This window comes from Ranitomeya variabilis, chromosome 6 (assembly GCF_051348905.1).
Source record: "Ranitomeya variabilis isolate aRanVar5 chromosome 6, aRanVar5.hap1, whole genome shotgun sequence".
Lineage (NCBI taxonomy): Eukaryota > Metazoa > Chordata > Amphibia > Anura > Dendrobatidae > Ranitomeya > Ranitomeya variabilis.
In genome coordinates, this window is record NC_135237.1 from 132,606,793 (window position 1) to 132,632,182 (window position 25,390).

At 44.7% G+C, this 25,390-nt stretch overlaps 1 protein-coding gene and 3 long non-coding RNA genes across 4 annotated transcripts in view; 2 read left to right on the forward strand and 2 right to left on the reverse strand.

Annotated features, from left to right (window-relative positions):
* LOC143783231 (collagen alpha-4(VI) chain-like) overlaps positions 1–25,390 on the forward strand; it is a 307,945-nt gene that overhangs the window by 177,878 nt on the left and 104,677 nt on the right. Inside the window, exons 32-36 of the mRNA XM_077271649.1 lie at positions 2,863–2,925; positions 3,017–3,052; positions 23,103–23,139; positions 23,222–23,233; positions 23,318–23,811. Of these exons, the coding sequence (XP_077127764.1) occupies positions 2,863–2,925; positions 3,017–3,052; positions 23,103–23,139; positions 23,222–23,233; positions 23,318–23,811 (642 nt within the window). The remainder of the gene's footprint in view (positions 1–2,862; positions 2,926–3,016; positions 3,053–23,102; positions 23,140–23,221; positions 23,234–23,317; positions 23,812–25,390) is intronic.
* Positions 10,236–11,315, reverse strand: LOC143781995 (uncharacterized). The gene is made up of 5 exons (XR_013216857.1): positions 11,112–11,315; positions 10,924–11,019; positions 10,771–10,843; positions 10,594–10,656; positions 10,236–10,322 (listed from the first exon to the last, which is right to left on the reverse strand). It is a non-coding gene; the product is annotated as an uncharacterized LOC143781995 (long non-coding RNA).
* LOC143781996 (uncharacterized) lies at positions 14,999–16,078 on the reverse strand. Its single transcript, XR_013216858.1, has 5 exons — positions 15,875–16,078; positions 15,687–15,782; positions 15,534–15,606; positions 15,357–15,419; positions 14,999–15,085 (listed from the first exon to the last, which is right to left on the reverse strand). It is a non-coding gene; the product is annotated as an uncharacterized LOC143781996 (long non-coding RNA).
* LOC143781997 (uncharacterized) lies at positions 19,539–20,612 on the forward strand. The gene is made up of 5 exons (XR_013216859.1): positions 19,539–19,736; positions 19,829–19,924; positions 20,005–20,077; positions 20,192–20,254; positions 20,526–20,612. It is a non-coding gene; the product is annotated as an uncharacterized LOC143781997 (long non-coding RNA).

The window sequence follows — 25,390 nt, forward strand, 5'->3', positions numbered from 1 at the left end:
TTCTGCCAATCCATGCGATGCCCTCGATCTTCTGCAAAAAAATAAACCAACACAAATACTCTCTGGTCCGACGCTGTCCATTTAATAACGAGTGTCCCACGACAATCTCCCCAATAGAACTGTCACATCAGGAGATGTGACTGCTCTATAGGCCTGCAGTGACACACTGACAGGAGACAATGGCTCCTGCAATATTATCACTGAGGGTTCAAAGAGTTCATGTTCTCACTTTACGGCACTGCTGCATTAGAATTTTCCCATGCAGCGGTGCCACAAGTGACAATATGAACTCTACTGAACTCATGGCGGTGGAGGGATACAGTGCAGAGGATTACCTCTTGTCACTGTATCACCGGAGCCCCTGGAGAGCGGTCACATCTGCTGATGTGACAGCTTTTCACGGGAAATCGTCGTGGGACACTCGTTATTAAATGGATTACATCAGATCAGGGAGTATATTGTTGGTTTATTATTATTATTTTTTTTCCAGGTGATCAAGGGCTTCGGGGACTAGGTGATTCGTGAGTCAATACTGTGTGTTGTATGTACTGTATGTCTAAATGTATGTACTGTATGGCTATATGTGTGTACTGTATATGTGTATGGTTTTTTTTTTACACTTGAATATAGTAGCCGGATGATGGGACTACTATTGTCCCATCATCAGGCTAGCTGTCACTGTAGCAGGCATAGCTGGACAGAACTAGTAATCCCATCAGATGATGCCTGCCTACATACAGACCAGCACACACATGCACACACACACACAGCCATGCAGACACATGCAGACCCACGCACACACAAACACCCGCACACAGACATGCACATCTTCTCCACACACAGTCTTCGCCCACACAGCCACACACACACACACAGACCCCACAGACCCCCACAGACACACACAAACACCCGCACACACAAGCACATGTTCTCCACACACACACAGTCTCCACCCACGCACACAGTCTCTGCCTACTCTACAACCACACCCCGCCCACACACCCTTCCTCCTCCTGATCTGCAATGTTTCTCGCATGCAGATCTTTTTTTGCTGCGGATTTGACTGAATCAATGGAAATCAATGCGTGCAGAAATGCTGCTGATCCGCACAAAGAATTGACATGCTGCGGAAAATAAAACATTGCAAATCCACACATTTTTTCAGCAGCATGTGTACACCAATTGTCATTTTCCCATTGACTAACATTGCTTGTGCACTACACTGCGGATTTGTTGCAATTTCACGCTTCCAAAAACGCTGCAAAAATGCATCAAAATCTGCAACATGTGCACATAGCCTTAGTGCTCGTTCACACTTCGGTATAAATCGAATGAGTGCTATCAGATTTTTTCTCCGATAGCATTTGGGCCAATATTATTTAAGGTGGCAGTACTGATGACTAGAAATGGGCAAACCTTTTAAGGATCAATTCAGGTTGGATCGGCAAACATCCCAATATTTGCCAAACATCTTCGACAAATATACCTAGATCCCATTGACTTCAATGGGAGCCAAAACCAAATGCATAGTCAACACCTTCAGAGGGGCCAAAAAGCTTCCATAACAACCAAAATTAGAGGCAGACACAAGGCAAAGTGTCATCAATTTACCCATCAATTGCCCTATAAATAAATGACTTTTTTTTTTTAAAATGACGTGGTTTCCCCATATTTTTGATAATCAGACAGGCAAAACTGGCTGATTATCAAGAATAGAGGGGTCCCCACTCTGTTTTTTTTAATTATTTAAATAAATAATAAAAAAAAAATGGCATGTAGTCTCCTCATTTTTCACAGCCAGCTAAGCTAAAACTGACAGCTGGTGGCTGATTGTCTCAGGTTGGTAAGGGGATATGGATATTGGCCCCCACCACCTAAAAAGAGCAGCCTGCAGCTGCCCCAGAAAAGGCACAACTGTTAGATGCACAAATTCTGATGTATTGCCCAGCTCTTCCCACATGCCCTGTGGCGGTGGAAAGTGGGGTTCATAATTTGGGGTTGATGTCACCTTTGTATTGTCTGGTAACATCATGTCCACAGCCCTTGCTAGTGCTGACAGCTGAGGGTTGCAGCCTGCAGCTGTCAGTTTTGCCTGGCTAGTTATCAAAAATACAGGGGAACCACGCGTCATTGTTTTTATATTAATTTATTTATAGCACAGGCGGCGGCTCATGAATATTCCCATCAGCCACCTCCTGCTCTCGCTGTTAACAGTTGAATATAATTCTCAATATTGTTCCCCACTAGAGCTGATTGCAGCGAGAGTAGGGGACAGTGATGAGAGGTGCCTTCACTTCAGCACCCGGTGGCTGGGAACAGCACAAACAGTACTGCTAATTCCCAGGTTCCGGTACATGTCACACTGATGACACAGGGATGTCATCCATCTGTCATCAGTTTAAATGTGTGCATGATGTTTTTACTGCCCATGCTGCTACTGAAAACACTGATGTCTGAAAGAGCTCTCAGTGATCTTGGTTATTTACCAAACTTTGGCTGACTTTTGCACATTTTTAGGGAATAAGCTTGAGAATCTGAACTGAACCCAAATGGGCAAAGTTCATGCTGAATTTGAGCTTGGCGAACGTTTTCCGAACAAGTTCACTCATCTCTACTAATGAATGTTTTTTTCACGGAAAGAATCTGTCTGCATAGTCTTATTTTTATATTAACTATAGAATGAATAGTACAGTAGAACACTGAGCTATTTTAGAGAACAAGAGTGAAGGTATTCTTTTTATTCTTTTTTTTGTAGCTCATTTTATTTTTCCATATTTTCCATACTATTTGAGTTATCACTTGATTTTTATACAGCATTTACTAGAGTTATGTTGCTCTTCATTTGATATATGGCCATTTTAGGGCAATGCTGGTCTTCCTGGAGCTTACGGAGACCCTGGAGAGAGAGGACCTCCTGGTGCAAGGGTAAGAAGAGTGTTTGTAAAACCAACCATATAGGGCGTATGTGTCAATCGAGTATAACATGAATGTAATGTTTTATGTTCTCTGTTTTTAGGGAATGAAAGGACCACAAGGATCAGTATCATTCACAGTATGCAACTTACTATTATTTTAATTTTCATTTCAATTCTTCAGTACTTGTACCATCTCATATTGACATTGTATTAGATTGCGATTGAAGTTTCTAACTACAAAGAATTAATTGTTAACAGACTAGATGTAATTAATCGGTCAATTATGATAACACCCCTGCTTGCTATAAATTTGAAAGCCTAGTGGTACTTTGCATGTTCTGTCATGCTTAATACATGTTGTTTACACACAAGAGTTTATTTTAAATCTTTCTAATATAAAAGTGTAAAATGATACAACATTTTCCTGTTCAATTGAAAGTCTATCCTGTCAAAGGTCTTACTGTTAGGTGTCGAGTTCCCGCTGCCGCACAGGGAGAATCTCGAGCCACCTCTGCTATAGTCTCCCATTCTTCTTCAGCCGCAGTGGAGCCTGCTCAGCAGAGACGTTTGTCCCAGCATATGGCTCAGTCAGATACTGTGCGCTTGGTCACTGCTGATCTTCCAGGCTCAGCCATTGTAACCAGCACTGTTCAGCAGCGAGCAGATGCTCCTGGGACTAAGTCCTGCTTTTCCGCTACTGAGCATGCCCAAGGGACGTCCTCTCATTGGAGGTTGGGGGTCAGGTTCACATGCTCAGGTCCTGAAGCAGTTCCAATTGGACCACTAGGAAGGTCCTGGAGAGCTTCCTCTATAAAAGGTTTGCATGGCTGCACGGCCATGCGCTAGTATCAACCTATGTTCATGTGTGTATGAGCTTAGCTACCTCGTGGTCTTTGTCAGCATGTACTCAGGGTCGGCTGTAAGCCGTTAGAATTCTGGCTCCTCTGGAGAGGAGTTTGTGTGTATGAATTCAGGGCTGGCGTATAGCCACTAGAAATCCGACACCTCCGGAGAGGAGTTTGAGCATGTGAATTCAGGGCTGGCATATAGCCAATAGAATTCTGGCACCTCCGGAGAGGAGTTATTTGAGTGCTGTTGCTGACTGTACGACCACTGTACGATACCTGCTCCATTTATGAGCTTTGATCCCCTGTGAGGTTAACAGGGCACAGCGTCTTCTTTAATCCCGGTGACTCTGTGTAGTAACAGAGTTCGCTCCTGTGCAGGCCGGGTGATGGAACCAGTGTCTATTCAGGCGTAGTGCCACATATAGTGCTGCCATTTACTAGCAGCAGGTTCCACTGCACGGTGGACCCCAGGCTGTGAACGTACCTATTCTACCTCAATATTTACTCGATGCATTCCGCCAGCCCTGACAGTATACTAGTGCCAGGGTCTGGCTAGCAATGGCGGACGAACAGCGGCTGCAGCAGTACATCCAGCAGCTGGAGGGCAGGTCGGCGGCTCTCGAGCATACAACCTCAGCTGTGGATGTTACCGCAGGGGCTGTTCAGTTTGTCCACTGCCACCCCTGTTCTGACCTTATCCCGCCTCCCGCTGCCAGATAAATACTCTGGTGATAGCAAGTTATGTAGTGGATTAATGAGCCAGTGCGCTATACACCTCGAGCTCCTGGCTGCACGTTTTCCCACAGAGCGGGCAAAGGTGAGATTCATTATGTCCCTCCTGTCGGACAGGGTGTTGGAGTGGGCTACGCCGCTGTGGGAGCGCGACGATCATGTGGTGCAGAGTGCTCCGTTGTTTCTGAGCACTCTGAAACAGGTCTTTTTAGAACCTCGAGTCACCCATGATACGGCGCTTCAACTGCTGGCATTGACCCAGGGCTCGTCCATGGTCACCATTTTGCCATCCACTTGCAGACTTTAGCATCTGAGCTGGAGTAGTCGGATAAAGCCCTCATCCCTGTATTTTGGAGGGAGCTGGCTGACCATGTGAAGGATGCTTTGGCCACCAGGGAGATTCCCGCCACACTGGAGGAGCTAATAGCTGTATCAACTCGCATTGACCTTCATTTTAACGAGCAAAGGTTGGAGCGAGCCTAGTGTAGGCAGAGGTTTTGGCTAGCTCCCACCTTCGCCAAACCTTTGGAATCCCTGGTCCAGGCGTCCGAGTCACATGAGCCCATGGAGGTGTCACAAGCGGGATCTCAGTCCCAGACCGCTTGTGCACTCAAGGTCTGTCATGTTTGCCAGCAGTCAGGGCATCTTGACCCCAGATGTTCCCAGTGGTTGGGAAAACGTCAGCATCTAGTGGTTGTAGGAGGAGGTACACTAGACACGGCGACATTTTCCTCCAAACTGTCCTTCAAGGGGACAATTACCATAGGCCCATCCAATCATACGGTAGAGCTTTGCATGGATTCCAGGGCGGAAGGGAATTTTATGTCCTCAGCCTTCGCCCAACGCCACACAATACCCCTGGTGATGCTCACCAAGCCAGTGACTGTACCAGTGGTGAATGGGTCGACACTGCCCTCACAAATAACACACCAGACCATCCCATTTACATTGTCTATATCTCCATCCCATCAGGAGATTATTTCCCTCCTTGTCATTCCCAAAGGAATAGACAAGATCCTGCTAGGGATACCATGGTTACGTTATCGCTCCCCTCATATAGAGTGGACCTCAGGGAGAATTTTGGGATGGAGTGAATCTTGTGAGGGCAGATGTCTGACGGAGTGCGTTCAGGTTGCTACTACTGAAGTACCCGCAGATCTTTCCTCTCTCCCCAAGCACTACTGGCCCTATGTGGACGTATTCTCCAAGAGGGCTGTGGAGACCCTTCAGCCCCACCGCCCTTATGACTGTCCTATTGACCTCTTGCCTGGTGCAGAGCCTCCCCGGGGTTGAGTCTATCCCGTGTCTCTCCCGGAGATAGAGGCGATGTCCCAATACATCCAGGAGAATCTGGCAAGAGGATTCATTAGGAAGTCTGTCACCTGCAGGCGCAGGGTTCATCTTCGAGCAGAAGAACAGAGAACTACGCCCATGCATTGATTGCAGGGGTCTTCACACCATCACTGTTAAGAATAAATACCCTCTGCCTCTGATATCAGAGTTATTCGACAGGTTGCGGGGAGCGAGGGTATTTGCTAAACTAGATCTGCAGGGTGCTTATAACCTGATTCGCATCTGTGAGGGGGACGAATAGAAAACAGCATTCAACACCAGGGACGGGCACTATGAATACCTGGTGATGCCCTTCGGGCTCTGTAATGCTCCTGCCGTTTTCCAAGACTTTGTGAATGATATCTTTTGGGATATGCTCTCTACCTTGGTCGTAGTCTATCTGGATGATATTCTCATCTACTCTCCAGATATAGACTCCCACCGGAGAGATGTTTGCAAAGTCTTCGACCTCCTACAGGCAAACTCCCTCTACACCAAGTTGGAGAAGTGTGTGTTTGAGCAGGAGTCCTTGCCTTTCCTTGGCTATATCATCTCCGCCCAGGGATTCGCTATGGATCCTGCCAAGCTACAGGCTGTGATGGACTGGCAGGAAACTCTTTCTCTCAAAGGAGTGCAGCGCTTTATGGGGTTCATCAATTACTATCGTCAGTTCATTCCCCACTTCTCAACTTTGGTAGCTCCCTTGGTTGCCCTCACCAAAAAGGAGCAAATCCCAAATTGTGGTCGGAGGAGGTTTCCAGAGCCTTTCTCTCAATTAAGTCACACTTCGCTAGCGCTCCCATTTTACATCGCCCCAATTTTGATAACCTTTTATTATGGAAGTGGATGCCTTTTCTGTCGGTGCTGGAGCAGTCCTCTTCCAGAAGGATGCTCAAGGTCGGAAGCATCCTTGCCTCTTCTTCTCCAAGACCTTCACACCGGCGGATTATTCCATCGGGGACAGGGAGTTGCTAGCCATGAAGTTGGCTTTCTCTGAGTGGAAACACCTCCTGGAGGGGGCTCATTTTCCCTTCCAAGTTTTCACCGACCACAAGAATTTGGTTTATATTCAGACTGCCCAGCGGTTAAATTCTCGCCAGGCCAGATGGTCCTTGTTCTTCTCCCGGTTTCATTTCACCCTCCATTTTCTTTCCGGGGAGAAGAACATTCGTGCCGACGCTCTCTCCCGCTCTGTAGTATTACCAGCAGAGGAGGAACCTTGGCTTATTGTCCCTTCTGAGAGCCTGAGGACCATGGCTCCAGTTTCACTAGAGTCTGTGCCCCCGGGCAAGACTTTTGTGCCATCAAATTTGCGACTGGAGGTTCTCTCTTGGGCTCACTCATCCAGGGTGGGTGGACACTTTGGGACCAAAAGGACATCAGAGCTTCTGACGAGGACGTACTGGTGGCCGCATATGGCCCGTGGTATTGGAGACTATATTCGGGAGTGTGTCTCCTGCACCAAGAATAAGTCTCCTCGACAACGGCCAGGTGGGTTGCCCTGGGAGATGGTCGGGATGGAATTTGTGGTGGGCTTACCCAAGTCCTGTGGCTGCACCATCATTTGTGTAATCACCAAACATTTTTCTAAAATGATGCACTTGGTGCCTCTTCCACGGCAACCTTCTGCACGGACCTTGGCAGCGTTGTTTATAAAACACATTTTCCGCCTATACGGTATGCCGGACAAAATTGTCAGTGACCAGGATCCCCAGTTTGTATCTCGGTTCTGGAGAGAGCTCTGTTGTCTACTCAGCATCGAGCTGAATCTCTCTTCAGCATACCATCCCGAGATGAATGGGTTGGTAGAGAGGGCCAGCCAGACCTTGGTCACATATCTGTGACATTTTGTTTCTGCTAGGCAGGATGACTGGGCATCCTTGCTACCGTGGGAGGAGTTTGCTCTAAACAACGCCGTAGCCGACTCCACTGGACAGGCCCCATTCCTCTTTAATTATGGCCAGCATCCGCGGGTTCCTGTGCCTATGCCCATGTCTTCCACCGATTCTAGGGTGGCAGACTGGGCTGTGGAGGCACATGACATTTGGGACCGCACACAGGATGCCATCTGGGCCTCCAAGGAGAGAATGAGGTCCGGGGCCCAGCTCTGACCTTTGCTCCTGGCGACTTAGTGTGCCTCTCCGCTTGTAACATCAGGCTGCGAGTTGAGTCTACTAAGTTTGCACCTCGCTACTTGGGTCCCTTTAAGGTCCTGGAACAGGTTAACCCTGTGGTCTACTGTCTGGCCTTTCCTCCACGCCTAGGTATCACCGATACCTTTCATGTGTCTCTTCTTAAGCCCGTTCACATGTCCTGGTTTTCTGTGTCATCTGCCGGAACATTGGGTTTATCTACGAATGATTTTGAAGTGAACGCTATCTTGGGGTGTAAGGTGGTACGTGGCAAGAAATTTTATTTGGTGGATTGGAAGGACTATGGCCCAGAGGACAGGTCCTGGGAGCCTGCTGAGCACATTCAGGCTCCCCAACTCATTGCTGCCTTCGAGCGTAGCGAGGCCCAAGGAGGGGGGCCTAGGAGGGGGGGTAATGTTAGGTGTCGAGTTCCCGCCTCTGTACAAGGGGAATCTCGAGCCACCTCTGCTGCGGTCTCCCTTTCTTCTTCAGCCACAGTGGAGTCTGCTCAGCGGAGACTTCGGTCCCAGCGTCTGGCTCAGTCAGATACTGTGCGCTTGGTTACCGCTAATCTTCCAGGCTCAGCCATTGTAGCCAGCACTGTTCAGCGGCAAGCAGATGCTCCTGGGACTAAGTCCTGCTTTTCCGCTACTGAGCATGCCCAAGGGACTTCCTCTCATTGGAGGTCGGGGGTCACATGCTCAGGTCCTGAAGCAGTTCCAATTGGACCACTAGGAAGGTCCTGGAGAGCTTCCTCTATAAAAGGTTTGCATGGCCGCACAGCTTAGCTACCTTGTGGTCTTTGTCATCATGTGCTCAGGGTCGGCTGTAAGCGGTTAGAATTCCAGCTCCTCCGGAGAGGAGTTTGTGTGTATGAATTCAGGGCTGGCGTATAGCCACTAGAATTCCGGCACCTCCAGAGAGGAGTTGTTTGAGTGCTGTTGCTGACTGTACGACCACTGTACGATACCTGCTCCATTTATGAGCTTTGACCCCCTGTGAGGTTAACAGGGCACAGCGTCTTATTTAATCCCGGCGGCTCTGTGTAGTAACAGAGTTCGCTCCTGTGCAGGCCGGGTGATGGAAGCCGTGTCTATTCAGGCGTAGTGCCACCATATAGTGCCACCATTTACTAGCAGCAGGTTCCACTCCTGCACGGTGGACCCCGGGCTGCGAACGCACCTATTCTACCTCAATATTTACTCGGTGTGTTCCGCCAGCCCTAACAATTACCCTTAGGAATTTAGCAATCGGCTGAATGTAACTATGACCCCCGCCTCCTTCTATGGCCCAACTTGTAAGATCAGAGACAAAACAAATCATGCAATAATGGCCTAATTATAAGTCATAAATAGAAAAGGTTGAGTACAGTAAGTCATTTAAAGAGACATAAATCCATCTAATTCAATCTATTCTGCTGCAATGAACATTCAGAGAAAGGCAAAATGGCTATTAGACAGAAGCCAGTTTTCCTCACTTTAGAAAAACAACTAAGTCACAACAATAGGTATGGCAGCAGGAATTAATCTCTGAATCACCAACCAATTTCTAGTCACTTAGTAACTTCAATCTTTATTATTATAATTATTAACAACTATAATATTAAATATATCAAAGCTGCTTATAAGCTTTTTTTCATTTAAAGCTTTTTATTTAATATTTAAGAAATTTTAAAAATGTTTTAGAATTTTTAGCTGCATTTATTTTTTATTTTTTGCAGTACTATGCATTGAAACATTAAGTAAAGATGTTTTTTTAGCAGTGACCACAGAGAGATAAGGCTAAGTTCCTACAATAAGTATTGAGTGTTTCTCCTCCATCTATTTTATGCACAAAAAATACAGTATATTACTGTACATTTTCAGCAAAGTGGATGAGATTTATATTAATCTCATGCTCACTGTTCTATTTAATAATGCTGCCTGTGTTTTCAAAATCTGCAACAAGTTAATTTCTTGTGCAGTGAATGTGCATTTTATTGGCAGATTTTCCCTATAGACTTGAATAAGATGTAGAAAATTCACAGATAAAGGCTGCATATATCTCCTTAGTGTGTTTTCATAGTTCAAATGCACTAAAAATACATTTAATTTGAGCATGCGTTTGTCAAGTTTTCTCTATCACTGTATACTGTGCTAAAGATCTATGAAGATATGATGGCTCGCACACGACCAATTTGGAAGTGACGGTGCTAGTGAAAGGAGCCCAAGGTTCCGAATATATTAGATATGAAGATCACTGCACACGTACAAGTTGAAGGTATGCTTAGTGTGGAAATTTTATTTATAGTGGTTATTTTATCAGAAAAAGCGACTGGTAAGCGTTGACGTTTCGGCTAGTATATAGCCTTGGTCACAACGTCGCTGAAAAAAATACAAATATTTACAATTAGCTATATACAACGATTGGTGTATATACATATAACAAGAAATGTACACTTTTATACAATATATACAAATGTGGTACTCATGTGCAGAGAAATGTCTCTGCGTGACCCTGTGGAGAGACGTCATAGGGTAACATACGTCGATCAGGAAAACAATAAGACATATGTGTGACGAGAGATAAGTCCAAGGAAATGCATATAGTGATGTCTGTGCTAAAACGTATGAATAAAGCAACAAGGTGGCCTACCTACAATATGGAGAGTCTATCTTGATTTTGGGATGGTAGTGTTGAATACGAAAATGTAATCCCCTGTCAGAAGAAAATATACAGAAAGGGGCATATATATGCGGATCTCCCAAAAGAGCAAGGGAAAGGGGTTCACCATGGTGCATGATACAATGTAGAGGGGTAATTGAGACCTACCCTGACAATTCGGTTGATTGTCATATGTCATGGGATATTCTTTGCCAGTGATTGGTAGATCTGTGACAGGGGCCTGTAAAAAGGTATCTTGGTAAGATTATAATGAGACAATAGGCCATACAGTATGTCCCATGGTGTACGGTGGGAGCCTACCCTGGTGGTATATGTGGAGACTTGTATGTCCAACGATATGGCGTCTAAACCTCAGTGGGCGTAGTACTACAAGGCCCAGCGTTTGTCCGGCAGTCACTGAGAGGATAGGTAATGTTATGATCATGACCGTTAAGACATAATAATCTGTAAGCACTGTGGGTATACTTAGCTTTGTGCTTGTGACCTACATCCATAGGTGGCGCAGCGGTGTAAAGCTGACACTCCTGTGTCTAAGCTGGGACTGGCGCTGGGTGACTGTGCGCGCTCTCCTAAACATACAGCGCTGCGGGGTCATGTGACCGGAAATGATGGAGACGCCGGCGCTTGCGCTGTTAAGGCTGCAGGCCGGCACGGTTTATGTGTTGTCATGGGGATCGAGTGGGGGAACCGGCGCCTGCGCGGTTGTGTTCTGCTGCGGACTGAGTTAAAGGAAAAAAGGGGGGGGCGGAGGGAGGCGGAAACAGAGGTAGAAAATGATGGCAATAACATGGACCCATAGTAGTTGTGTATAAGGTGAATACATCCATGTATATTAAGTAGATACTAGTCATGTAGATTGCAGGATGAGCTTAAGAGTATACATTTGCATATAACAATATTGTATCGGTATACCAGAATAATTCGCAAACACATACGTTGAAATCATATACTTTGCTGATAATACTAGCAACTAAGTAGGAGTCCAAACCATAGGGGAAACAGGGGAAAAAAAAGGGGGGGGGGGAAAGGGGGATTAAGAGAGAAGAAGAAAACGGAAACTTAGATAGACTCTATATAATGGTAGGGGGTCTTACCAACTCCACCGGGGGGAATTGCCGAGTGGATGAGTGCGATTATTCAGTGGGTCTAAGGAAAGAAATGCATTATGTTAGCCAATCTATTTCTCGATTGAGGCCTCTTGGGCTGAGTGTGTCCAACGTGTAGATCCAGTAGGTCTCACGCTGTTTAAGTAGTTGGGTGTGATTCCCACCCCGTCTTGGTCTGGGAACTTTTTCAAGAACCTGGAACCGTAATTGGGATATATTATGCCTGGCTTCCTGGAAGTGTGCAGGTAGAGGTAGCCAGGTCTTGCCACATCTGATGGTAGATTTGTGGCTTGAGATGCGATCTCTAATGGCCTGGATGGTTTCGCCTACATACAGTAAGCCGCACGGACACTTGATGATATACACTACATAGTTGGATTCGCAGGTATGATAGTCCCTGATCGGGTAGGTTTTTCCTGTGCGTGGATGAATTACCTCACTACCTTTTATGATATTAGAGCAGCACATACAACTTAAGCATGGAAATGTGCCCCTTCTTTTTTGTCCACTCAGTGTGCGAGTTAGTGTTGGTTTACGTGATCCAATGTCGGCCCTAACCAAATTGTCCCTAATGTTCGGTGGTCTACGTAGGCACATTAGGGGAGGATTTCTAAAAATCTCTACTTTGGGATAAGCTTTGGTAAGCAAGGGCCATTGTTTATGGATCAAGTTGTGAATTCTTTGCATGGAGGGGTGATGGCCGTGGACAAAAGGTAATCTCGATGGTTTTTGAAGTGGAATAACTGCAGAATCAATGTCTGACAGTATTTTGGTCATTTCCGTGTTCAGAAGTGTACATGGATATTGTCTCTCTTCAAATTTTTTGGACATTTCACTCAGTCTGGTTTGTCTGACAGTGGGGCTGGATACGATTCTGGAGACTCTTTTGAATTGAGATCGGGGAAGGCTGTTTCTTGTGGATTTAGGGTGGCAACTATCGTACAAAAGGAGGTTGTTACGGTCGGTGGGTTTGCTGTAGATGTCGGTGGTAAGGACCCCTTGGGTATCTTTGCATATTTTGGTGTCCAGGAAAGTTATAGTTTCCATATGATGTGAAATTGAAAAATTGAGTTCCGGTCTGATCCTGTTAATGGTATTGTGGAATGTGGTTAGAGAGGTGTGATCACCCTGCCATATGCAGAAAATATCATCTATGTAACGGTACCATAGAAGAGCATGTTGTTGAAATAATGAGTTAGGGTAAATGAAGTCCTGTTCAAAGCGGTCCATGTATAGATTGGCGTACGCAGGGGCTACGTTTGAGCCCATTGCGGTCCCGCACGTTTGGACATAAAAGTCATCTTCAAAAAGGAAATAATTTTCCCTGAGTACCAGATTGAGTAGTTCCAGACAAAGATCATGGGTACGTGTGTCAATTTTGGCTTCCGTTAGTGTGAGAGAGACGGCCTCAACCCCCTTGTCATGTGAGATTGAGGTATATAAACTGCTAACATCTAAGGTGTATAGGATGCTGTTAGCTGGAACCGTATTGATGTTTTGGATTTTTGTCAGAAAGTCGCTAGTGTCCAGAATGAAGGACTTAGTTTTGTGAGTGTATGGCGTGAGTAACTTTTCTAGGTAGATGGATATGGGATTGAGAATTGAATCAGTGGATGCTACAATTGGGCGGCCCGGTGGATTTTGCAGGTTTTTGTGGATTTTTGGGAGAATGTATAATACTGGGGTTACTGGATGTTCATTTGTCAGGTATGTTTTGGTTTTGGCATCAATCGTTTTTAATTGTGAATGTTTAGTAAGAATGGCATCAATCTTTTTACGGATGTTATAGACAGGATCAAATTGGATTTTTTTGTATGTGGTGGTATCCGATAGCTGTCTTTTGACCTCAGCTGTATATTGATCTTTGTTCATCACTACGACCGCCCCTCCCTTATCTGCGGGTTTGATGATAATATTGCTGTTGTTTTTGAGTGAAAATAGTGCCTGTTTTTCTGGTGGTGTTAAATTGTGTCGGACTGGGAGAAGACCTATGCGTTGGTCGTGGATGGTCTCCTTAATGTCTTTGTCCAAGAGATCAATGAAGGTCTCTACGGCATGGTTTGTCTTAGGAGGCATAAAATTACTGGGATTTCTCAATCCCAGTTGGTCTAATGTGATTAGTGGCCCTCCGTCTCGATTAGGTAATGTACCCAGTGTGTTGCCAGTGGAGTATGGATTAACCTCAAAGTGTACTTTTAGTCTTATGTTGCGGTAGAAACTTTGTAGATCTTTTTCTAGCTGGAAGGAGTCCCATCTGGGGGTTGGGCAGAAAGACAGACCTTTGTTCAATACCTTAAGTTCTAAAGGGGAGAGAGAGTAATCAGAAATGTTCACAATTAGGTTTGGACCCCTACCTGTGATCGAAGCGTCATCTGGCGTTCTCGATCTTTTCCGTCTCGACCTCCTACATGGCGTCCGCTTGGGCCTAAAAAAGCCGTTCTTGTGGTTGATGCTCCGCCAGTGTCGCTTCCAGAACCCGGGGAGGATCCCCCAACCGGTGAGGAGTCCCCGGATGCTGTGTATCTTTCTGGGCGGCGTGACCTCGGGTATCGTCTTCTGTGGGCTGTTTCCTCCCATCGATAGACTCTATTATTCAGGTAGTCTTCGGTGTCTCTTTGAGATTTGGTCCGTTTTCTTTCCTCGAGTGTCTTTTGATGTGTAGACAAAATGGAATCAACCTTACTTTTCAGGGTGTTAAATTCGGTGCTTGTAAGAGTAGAGGTGAGTTGTGTCTCAATGGTGACGATCTTTTCTTCTGTTTCTTTAATGGCTTCCTGTAAATATTCAATTGTTAGTAAGATAATATCAAATGAGCATTTGTTAAGTATTTTTTGAAAGGTCGTGCAATATTGTGCGTTGTCTGAAAATAAGGTTGGTCGTAGGTTACAACGTAGGCCCCGTGGTATCCTCCCTTGTCTGTGATATTCCCCAAGAGTGGCGCAATGTAGATCATAGGCTATAAGTCTCTTTTTCTCCTTTTCCCAATCTCTCGTTTTAATGTCTTTATTGGGTATACGTAAAAAGTCAGTTTTTGTTCTTATCTTAGATAGAATTGTAGATCCCGTGGCATCATCATACATGTAGGTCTCGGATGACATGAGTTCCGTCGGTGCGGATAACCAAATAATTCGTAGATCTATGAAGATATGATGGCTCGCACACGACCAATTTGGAAGTGACGGTGCTAGTGAAAGGAGCCCAAGGTTCCGAATATATTAGATATGAAGATCACTGCACACGTACAAGTTGAAGGTATGCTTAGTGTGGAAATTTTATTTATAGTGGTTATTTTATCAGAAAAAGCGACTGGTAAGCGTTGACGTTTCGGCTAGTATATAGCCTTGGTCACAACGTCGCTGAAAAAAATACAAATATTTACAATTAGCTATATACAACGATTGGTGTATATACATATAACAAGAAATGTACACTTTTATACAATATATACAAATGTGGTACTCATGTGCAGAGAAATGTCTCTGCGTGACCCTGTGGAGAGACGTCATAGGGTAACATACGTCGATCAGGAAAACAATAAGACATATGTGTGACGAGAGATAAGTCCAAGGAAATGCATATAGTGATGTCTGTGCTAAAACGTATGAATAAGGCAACAAGGTGGCCTACCTACAATATGGAGAGTCTATCTTGATTTTGGGATGGTAGTGTTGAATACGAAAATGTAATCCCCTGTCAGAAGAAAATATACAGAAAGGGGCATATATATGCGGATCTCCCAAAAGAGCAAGGGAAAGGGGTTCACCATGGTGCATGATACAATGTAGAGGGGTAATTGAGACCTACCCTGACAATTCGGTTGATTGTCATATGTCATGGGATATTCTTTGCCAGTGATTGGTAGATCTGTGACAGGGGCCTGTAAAAAGGTATCTTGGTAAGATTATAATGAGACAATAGGCCATACAGTATGTCCCATGGTGTACGGTGGGAGCCTACCCTGGTGGTATATGTGGAGACTTGTATGTCCAACGATATGGCGTCTAAACCTCAGTGGGCGTAGTACTACAAGGCCCAGCGTTTGTCCGGCAGTCACTGAGAGGATAGGTAATGTTATGATCATGACCGTTAAGACATAATAATCTGTAAGCACTGTGGGTATACTTAGCTTTGTGCTTGTGACCTACATCCATAGGTGGCGCAGCGGTGTAAAGCTGACACTCCTGTGTCTAAGCTGGGACTGGCGCTGGGTGACTGTGCGCGCTCTCCTAAACATACAGCGCTGCGGGGTCATGTGACCGGAAATGATGGAGACGCCGGCGCTTGCGCTGTTAAGGCTGCAGGCCGGCACGGTTTATGTGTTGTCATGGGGATCGAGTGGGGGAACCGGCGCCTGCGCGGTTGTGTTCTGCTGCGGACTGAGTTAAAGGAAAAAAGGGGGGGGCGGAGGGAGGCGGAAACAGAGGTAGAAAATGATGGCAATAACATGGACCCATAGTAGTTGTGTATAAGGTGAATACATCCATGTATATTAAGTAGATACTAGTCATGTAGATTGCAGGATGAGCTTAAGAGTATACATTTGCATATAACAATATTGTATCGGTATACCAGAATAATTTGCAAACACATACGTTGAAATCATATACTTTGCTGATAATACTAGCAACTAAGTAGGAGTCCAAACCATAGGGGAAACAGGGGAAAAAAAAGGGGGGGGGGAAAGGGGGATTAAGAGAGAAGAAGAAAACGGAAACTTAGATAGACTCTATATAATGGTAGGGGGTCTTACCAACTCCACCGGGGGGGAATTGCCGAGTGGATGAGTGCGATTATTCAGTGGGTCTAAGGAAAGAAATGCATTATGTTAGCCAATCTATTTCTCGATTGAGGCCTCTTGGGCTGAGTGTGTCCAACGTGTAGATCCAGTAGGTCTCACGCTCCTCCCCGGGTTCTGGAAGCGACACTGGCGGAGCATCAACCACAAGAACGGCTTTTTTAGGCCCAAGCGGACGCCATGTAGGAGGTCGAGACGGAAAAGATCGAGAACGCCAGATGACGCTTCGATCACAGGTAGGGGTCCAAACCTAATTGTGAACATTTCTGATTACTCTCTCTCCCCTTTAGAACTTAAGGTATTGAACAAAGGTCTGTCTTTCTGCCCAACCCCCAGATGGGACTCCTTCCAGCTAGAAAAAGATCTACAAAGTTTCTACCGCAACATAAGACTAAAAGTACACTTTGAGGTTAATCCATACTCCACTGGCAACACACTGGGTACATTACCTAATCGAGACGGAGGGCCACTAATCACATTAGACCAACTGGGATTGAGAAATCCCAGTAATTTTATGCCTCCTAAGACAAACCATGCCGTAGAGACCTTCATTGATCTCTTGGACAAAGACATTAAGGAGACCATCCACGACCAACGCATAGGTCTTCTCCCAGTCCGACACAATTTAACACCACCAGAAAAACAGGCACTATTTTCACTCAAAAACAACAGCAATATTATCATCAAACCCGCAGATAAGGGAGGGGCGGTCGTAGTGATGAACAAAGATCAATATACAGCTGAGGTCAAAAGACAGCTATCGGATACCACCACATACAAAAAAAATCCAATTTGATCCTGTCTATAACATCCGTAAAAAGATTGATGCCATTCTTACTAAACATTCACAATTAAAAACGATTGATGCCAAAACCAAAACATACCTGACAAATGAACATCCAGTAACCCCAGTATTATACATTCTCCCAAAAATCCACAAAAACCTGCAAAATCCACCGGGCCGCCCAATTGTAGCATCCACTGATTCAATTCTCAATCCCATATCCATCTACCTAGAAAAGTTACTCACGCCATACACTCACAAAACTAAGTCCTTCATTCTGGACACTAGCGACTTTCTGACAAAAATCCAAAACATCAATACGGTTCCAGCTAACAGCATCCTATACACCTTAGATGTTAGCAGTTTATATACCTCAATCTTACATGACAAGGGGGTTGAGGCCGTCTCTCTCACACTAACGGAAGCCAAAATTGACACACGTACCCATGATCTTTGTCTGGAACTACTCAATCTGGTACTCAGGGAAAATTATTTCCTTTTTGAAGATGACTTTTATGTCCAAACGTGCGGGACCGCAATGGGCTCAAACGTAGCCCCTGCGTACGCCAATCTATACATGGACCGCTTTGAACAGGACTTCATTTACCCTAACTCATTATTTCAACAACATGCTCTTCTATGGTACCGTTACATAGATGATATTTTCTGCATATGGCAGGGTGATCACACCTCTCTAACCACATTCCACAATACCATTAACAGGATCAGACCGGAACTCAATTTTTCAATTTCACATCATATGGAAACTATAACTTTCCTGGACACCAAAATATGCAAAGATACCCAAGGGGTCCTTACCACCGACATCTACAGCAAACCCACCGACCGTAACAACCTCCTTTTGTACGATAGTTGCCACCCTAAATCCACAAGAAACAGCCTTCCCCGATCTCAATTCAAAAGAGTCTCCAGAATCGTATCCAGCCCCACTGTCAGACAAACCAGACTGAGTGAAATGTCCAAAAAATTCGAAGAGAGACAATATCCATGTACACTTCTGAACACGGAAATGACCAAAATACTGTCAGACATTGATTCTGCAGTTATTCCACTTCAAAAACCATCGAGATTACCTTTTGTCCACGGCCATCACCCCTCCATGCAAAGAATTCACAACTTGATCCATAAACAATGGCCCTTGCTTACCAAAGCTTATCCCAAAGTAGAGATTTTTAGAAATCCTCCCCTAATGTGCCTACGTAGACCACCGAACATTAGGGACAATTTGGTTAGGGCCGACATTGGATCACGTAAACCAACACTAACTCGCACACTGAGTGGACAAAAAAGAAGGGGCACATTTCCATGCTTAAGTTGTATGTGCTGCTCTAATATCATAAAAGGTAGTGAGGTAATTCATCCACGCACAGGAAAAACCTACCCGATCAGGGACTATCATACCTGCGAATCCAACTATGTAGTGTATATCATCAAGTGTCCGTGCGGCTTACTGTATGTAGGCGAAACCATCCAGGCCATTAGAGATCGCATCTCAAGCCACAAATCTACCATCAGATGTGGCAAGACCTGGCTACCTCTACCTGCACACTTCCAGGAAGCCAGGCATAATATATCCCAATTACGGTTCCAGGTTCTTGAAAAAGTTCCCAGACCAAGACGGGGTGGGAATCACACCCAACTACTTAAACAGCGTGAGACCTACTGGATCTACACGTTGGACACACTCAGCCCAAGAGGCCTCAATCGAGAAATAGATTGGCTAACATAATGCATTTCTTTCCTTAGACCCACTGAATAATCGCACTCATCCACTCGGCAATTCCCCCCGGTGGAGTTGGTAAGACCCCCTACCATTATATAGAGTCTATCTAAGTTTCCATTTTCTTCTTCTCTCTTAATCCCCCTTTTCCCCCCCCCCCCCTTTTTTTTCCCCTGTTTCCCCTATGGTTTGGACTCCTACTTAGTTGCTAGTATTATCAGCAAAGTATATGATTTCAACGTATGTGTTTGCGAATTATTCTGGTATACCGATACAATATTGTTATATGCAAATGTATACTCTTAAGCTCATCCTGCAATCTACATGACTAGTATCTACTTAATATACATGGATGTATTCACCTTATACACAACTACTATGGGTCCATGTTATTGCCATCATTTTCTACCTCTGTTTCCGCCTCCCTCCGCCCCCCCCTTTTTTCCTTTAACTCAGTCCGCAGCAGAACACAACCGCGCAGGCGCCGGTTCCCCCACTCGATCCCCATGACAACACATAAACCGTGCCGGCCTGCAGCCTTAACAGCGCAAGCGCCGGCGTCTCCATCATTTCCGGTCACATGACCCCGCAGCGCTGTATGTTTAGGAGAGCGCGCACAGTCACCCAGCGCCAGTCCCAGCTTAGACACAGGAGTGTCAGCTTTACACCGCTGCGCCACCTATGGATGTAGGTCACAAGCACAAAGCTAAGTATACCCACAGTGCTTACAGATTATTATGTCTTAACGGTCATGATCATAACATTACCTATCCTCTCAGTGACTGCCGGACAAACGCTGGGCCTTGTAGTACTACGCCCACTGAGGTTTAGACGCCATATCGTTGGACATACAAGTCTCCACATATACCACCAGGGTAGGCTCCCACCGTACACCATGGGACATACTGTATGGCCTATTGTCTCATTATAATCTTACCAAGATACCTTTTTACAGGCCCCTGTCACAGATCTACCAATCACTGGCAAAGAATATCCCATGACATATGACAATCAACCGAATTGTCAGGGTAGGTCTCAATTACCCCTCTACATTGTATCATGCACCATGGTGAACCCCTTTCCCTTGCTCTTTTGGGAGATCCGCATATATATGCCCCTTTCTGTATATTTTCTTCTGACAGGGGATTACATTTTCGTATTCAACACTACCATCCCAAAATCAAGATAGACTCTCCATATTGTAGGTAGGCCACCTTGTTGCTTTATTCATACGTTTTAGCACAGACATCACTATATGCATTTCCTTGGACTTATCTCTCGTCACACATATGTCTTATTGTTTTCCTGATCGACGTATGTTACCCTATGACGTCTCTCCACAGGGTCACGCAGAGACATTTCTCTGCACATGAGTACCACATTTGTATATATTGTATAAAAGTGTACATTTCTTGTTATATGTATATACACCAATCGTTGTATATAGCTAATTGTAAATATTTGTATTTTTTTCAGCGACGTTGTGACCAAGGCTATATACTAGCCGAAACGTCAACGCTTACCAGTCGCTTTTTCTGATAAAATAACCACTATAAATAAAATTTCCACACTAAGCATACCTTCAACTTGTACGTGTGCAGTGATCTTCATATCTACTGTGCTAAAGAAGCGCTGTGTACACAATAACAGGATGGCTCTTCCTCCATACACAGCGATCATACGGTTGTCGTGTATAGGGAGGGAGCAGGATCTGCTGTGTGAAAGGAGTTCCCGACAGTTGTCTTATGCAACCAAGAAGCTGCATTTCCTATGTAACTGGGGCTAACATGCCAGACCCAGTTACAAGGGAAGTACAAGGAAAATACGAAGATTTAAAGGGAACCTGTCACTAAGTTTGACCGATATGAGACACTGCCACCACCTTTCAAGCCTGATATACAGCATTCTATAATGCTGCATATCAGTCCCCAAGCTGACCTGCAAGACAAAAAAAAGACCTTTTGTTATACTCTCCTGCAGTGCGGTCCGGTCTGAGGTGTGTCACTGGTCTTGGTCCAGTGCCTCCCTTCTTCTTGTGATGCCATCCTGCTTCTTGCTTCTTGTCATCCACAGTCTATCTGGGATCGCACTCCTGCACAGGCATACTTCTTTGCCCTGATCAGTGCAGAGTAAAGTACTGCAGTACTCATGCATCGGGACTCTTTCACCTTTTCTGGTACCTGCACACTGTAATATTTTACTCTGCCGTAGTCAGGGCAGAGAAGTATGTCTGTGCAGAAGTGCAATGCTTGGGAGACTGTGTGGATGATGTAGGGACGCGTCATATACATGAAGCAATAAGGAGGACAGCATTTCAAGAAGAAGGGAGTCGCCAGACCAAGACCAGCGACACACCTCGGACCCAACCTCCCCCAGGTGAGTATAATTAAAGGTCTTTTTCTTGTCTTGCAGGTCAGATTAGGGGTTTATTTACAACATTATAGAATGCTGTATATCATACCTGAAAGGTGGTGTTCTTATCTCATGGTGGTCAAACCTGGTGACAGGTTTGCTTTAAGGGTATGTGCACATGATCAGTAATTGCTGCGGGTTTGACGCTGTGTACTTATGAGGCATCAAACCCGCAGCAGCCAGCTGTGACAGCATAGTGGATGGGATTTCTAGAAATCACTTGTCTACTATGTGTCCACCTACACCCGTGGATCACCTGTGAAGACGGACATGTGGCACGTCTTTCCAGACATCAGCATGCCAATTTCTCTTTCGGAGATGCTAGTCTCTTCAAAACAAATTTCACCCATCGAATGTATTGAACGCAGTGAATCCGCACGGTTCAGGGAACACATGCAAATTCACCTGCATTCAATAGATGGCAGCGCTTTGGACGCAGTGAACATGTGCTGCATCCAAAGCACTGCTACTTCCGGATCGTGTGCACCCGGTCACTAAGGTGGTCCTTTGATTTAATGAAAAATGGGAAAATCAGACACTTGGTTCCCTTTATATTCAAACTAATATTGCCTGATATCAGCAAAATAAATTTTGAGGATATGACAGTGATATAGAAATAAAGCCCATGTATCGCAAAAAAAGACACAAAAATTACTTGAATATCTGACTGAGAACAAATTTTGCAATGATTTAAACCGCATGTACAAATAAACCTGAAATGTGCCTGGTCAGAAACAAGGCTTAACATTCAACTGGTTTAGGAGTTATCTTTAAAAAAACATTGTGTTATTTGCACATTGAACATTGATTTTATATACAGATTATATGTTAAAATGTTGTAACATGCAGGTTTAAACTTTGGGCCCAGCATCTAAAGTATATGGAGAAGGGGGAATCCCATACCCGATGGGTGTGGCAGCCCTTGACCAGTGCATCCTCTTAAAAAATGAATGTAGAGATTGCAGCACATGAGTGGTTCTCTATATTTACCGTACTTTTATGGGAGTTACAAAACCAGTCCAGTACATCTTCATTCATACTCCACTTGAATGCGCTCACCAATGGCCACTTCACCGGGAGAATTAGGGTACCGTCACACAGTGCCATTTTCATCGCTACGACGGCACGATTCGTGACGTTCTTTCTAGCGATATCGTTACGATATCGTAGTGTCTGACACGCTACTGCGATCCGGAACCCCGCTGAGAATCGTACGTCGTAGCAGATCGTTTGAAACTTTCTTTCGTCGTCTAGTGTCCCGCTGTGGCGGCATGATTGCATCGTGTGACACAGGTTGTATACGATGTGCGCACAGTAACCAACGGCTTCTACATCGCAAATACGTCATGAAATTATCGCTCCAGCGCCGTGTATTGCAACGTGTGACCGCAGTCTACGACGCTGGAGCGATAATCATACGACGCTGCAACGTCACAAATCGTGCCGTCATAGCTATGAAAATGGCACTGTGTGACGGTACCCTTAGGAGAGTTCATTCTCCACATGGGTGCTATTCGTATTATTGTTACTGACTGATATAAGATACTTTCTGTTTGCTTGCTAGAGAGAAAATGACATAATAGAAAGCTGCACTGCACATAATGAATAATATTGGCTTACCAGTTGTACATTTTTTTTCAGACTTGTGAGCTTGTAAATTTTACCAGAGAAAATTGCCGTAAGTTAATTGAGAATCCTTATGCTTGCATAACTCTAACAATGAAACGACTACTTAAGATTTTCTTTTTTCTCTCTTACAGCTTGCTACTCAGGTAAAATGATAGAAATTTAAATAAAATTTACTTTCAAAATCCATATAAAAGAGGTAAAACATTTTCACATTCATTTTATTTAAGGTCCTTCTACATGTCCAGTCTATCCAAGTGAAATAGTGTTTGCTCTTGATACATCTCAAGATGTTCCAGCAGCAGTCTTTCAGAGAATGAAGGACATCATCATCTCCCTTGTTGAGAAAATGGAAATTAGTGAAAGTAATTGCCCCAAAGGGGCACGTGTTGCCGTAGTCTCATACACCAATCATATTAAACAACTTATTCGTTTCTCTGAGTACAAGAAAAAAAGCTTGCTCCTGGAAGCAATCCGTGCCCTTTCACCTGAAAGGACAACTACTGAAAGGAACATTGGAGAAGCAATGAGATTTGTGGCCAGGAATATCTTCAAGCGCATCCGACATGGAGTTCTCATGCGGAAAGTTGCAGTTTTTTTTGCCAATGGACGATCACAAGATGCTACTTCAATTAGTACAGCGGTATTGGAACTAAGTGCACACAATATTGTACCAGCGGTTATTGCCTTCAATGATGTCCCCAATGTAAAGAAGGCTTTTGAGGTGAGTTGATGACTTTTTCATATTTGTTTTAAATGCAAAACTGCACCCATAATGCAGTGCTGCAGCTATGTAACGTTATAAAATATTCTTAAAGCACCACTCCAGCATAATGTGAATTCCATGTCCCTAGTCTTATACCTACTAGCCGCTGACTTTATGTAATCCCAGCACTGCTATAGTTCCGATCCTCCATCTTATGACTGCAACTTTTGACTGCCCGGAAGTCCGAGGTAACTGCCACAAGCGCTCAATGTAAGTCTATGAGAGCATCGTTCCAGGCTCATTCTGGCTCTCTTAGACTTACATCAAGAAGTGAACCCTGGCTTGCCCAGCAAAAACTGGAGTGATGCGCCAAGTCACAAACTACAGATGGCTGAAGGGGTGATGCTAAGAACAGAAAAGACAGCGGCTGGTAAGTATATAACTAGGGGTAGAGGTCTTACATGAGTGATACCAATACAGCGCTAAGATAAAAAAAAAAACCACTGGAGTGGTGATTGTATATGAACCAGACACCTGATATTTGCTGCTTAATCCATTGGCTGTTTTTATCAGACACTGGCTGTACAATCTCAGCTATATATAGTTGTCTCTTCAGTGAGGAAGAGGACTAGAACTCTAGTGCCACCTATTGGAAGTAGCAATCCTAAACGTCAATATCCACCATTTAGCGAACCTTGTCATGTGACTTGGGATAAAAGCCAAACCAGAATCCCAATTTGCAGGCACAGTGTTTTGGAGTATTGCCCCTCACCAGTGCAAAGTATGAGATCTGATTTGCCCCCACAAGGAGAAACCCCTATGGGGCATACAGGACCATATGCCACACTAGCTCTTGGCAGTGTAAGTACTTGTTTTCACCTTTTTTTTCTCTGGCACTATGGTCAAACAGATTTAGATTGAAGAGTATGGGTCAGTTTAAGCCTAGAGCTTGCAAGTAACAAAACATCTACAACATAGGTAGCAATAAACAGTAAGAGTAAAGCATGTCATGTTGTCCTCCTTAGGATTGCTGAGTTATTGTATTTATGCTATTTATTTTATTAAACCAGCTGAAGAGCCCGGCCTTGCCAGGGCATAGTAACTAACTATGGTTAGTTATAGCAAATTGTAATGATTATCCTCCACCCCACAGTCCCGTGCCCATATACCCATCATACATAACCTCCATCCCATAGTCCTGTGCCCATATACCTATCATACACATCCTCCATCCCATAGTCCCATGCCCATATACCCATCATACACATCCTCCATCCCATAGTCCCGTGCCCATATACCCATCATACACATCCTCCATCCCATAGTCCCGTACCCATATACCCATCATACATAACCTCCATCCCATTGTCCCATGCTCATATACCCATCACACATCCTCCATCCCATAGTTCCATGCCCATATACCCATTATTACATCACCTTTGCCATGACAATCATTCTGACATCATCATCGCCATGGCAACTTATTATGACATCATTGTCACCATGGCAACCATTATGACATAGCCGTCACCATTACAACCTATTATGACATCATCGTCACCATGGCGACCATTATGACATCACTGTCACCATT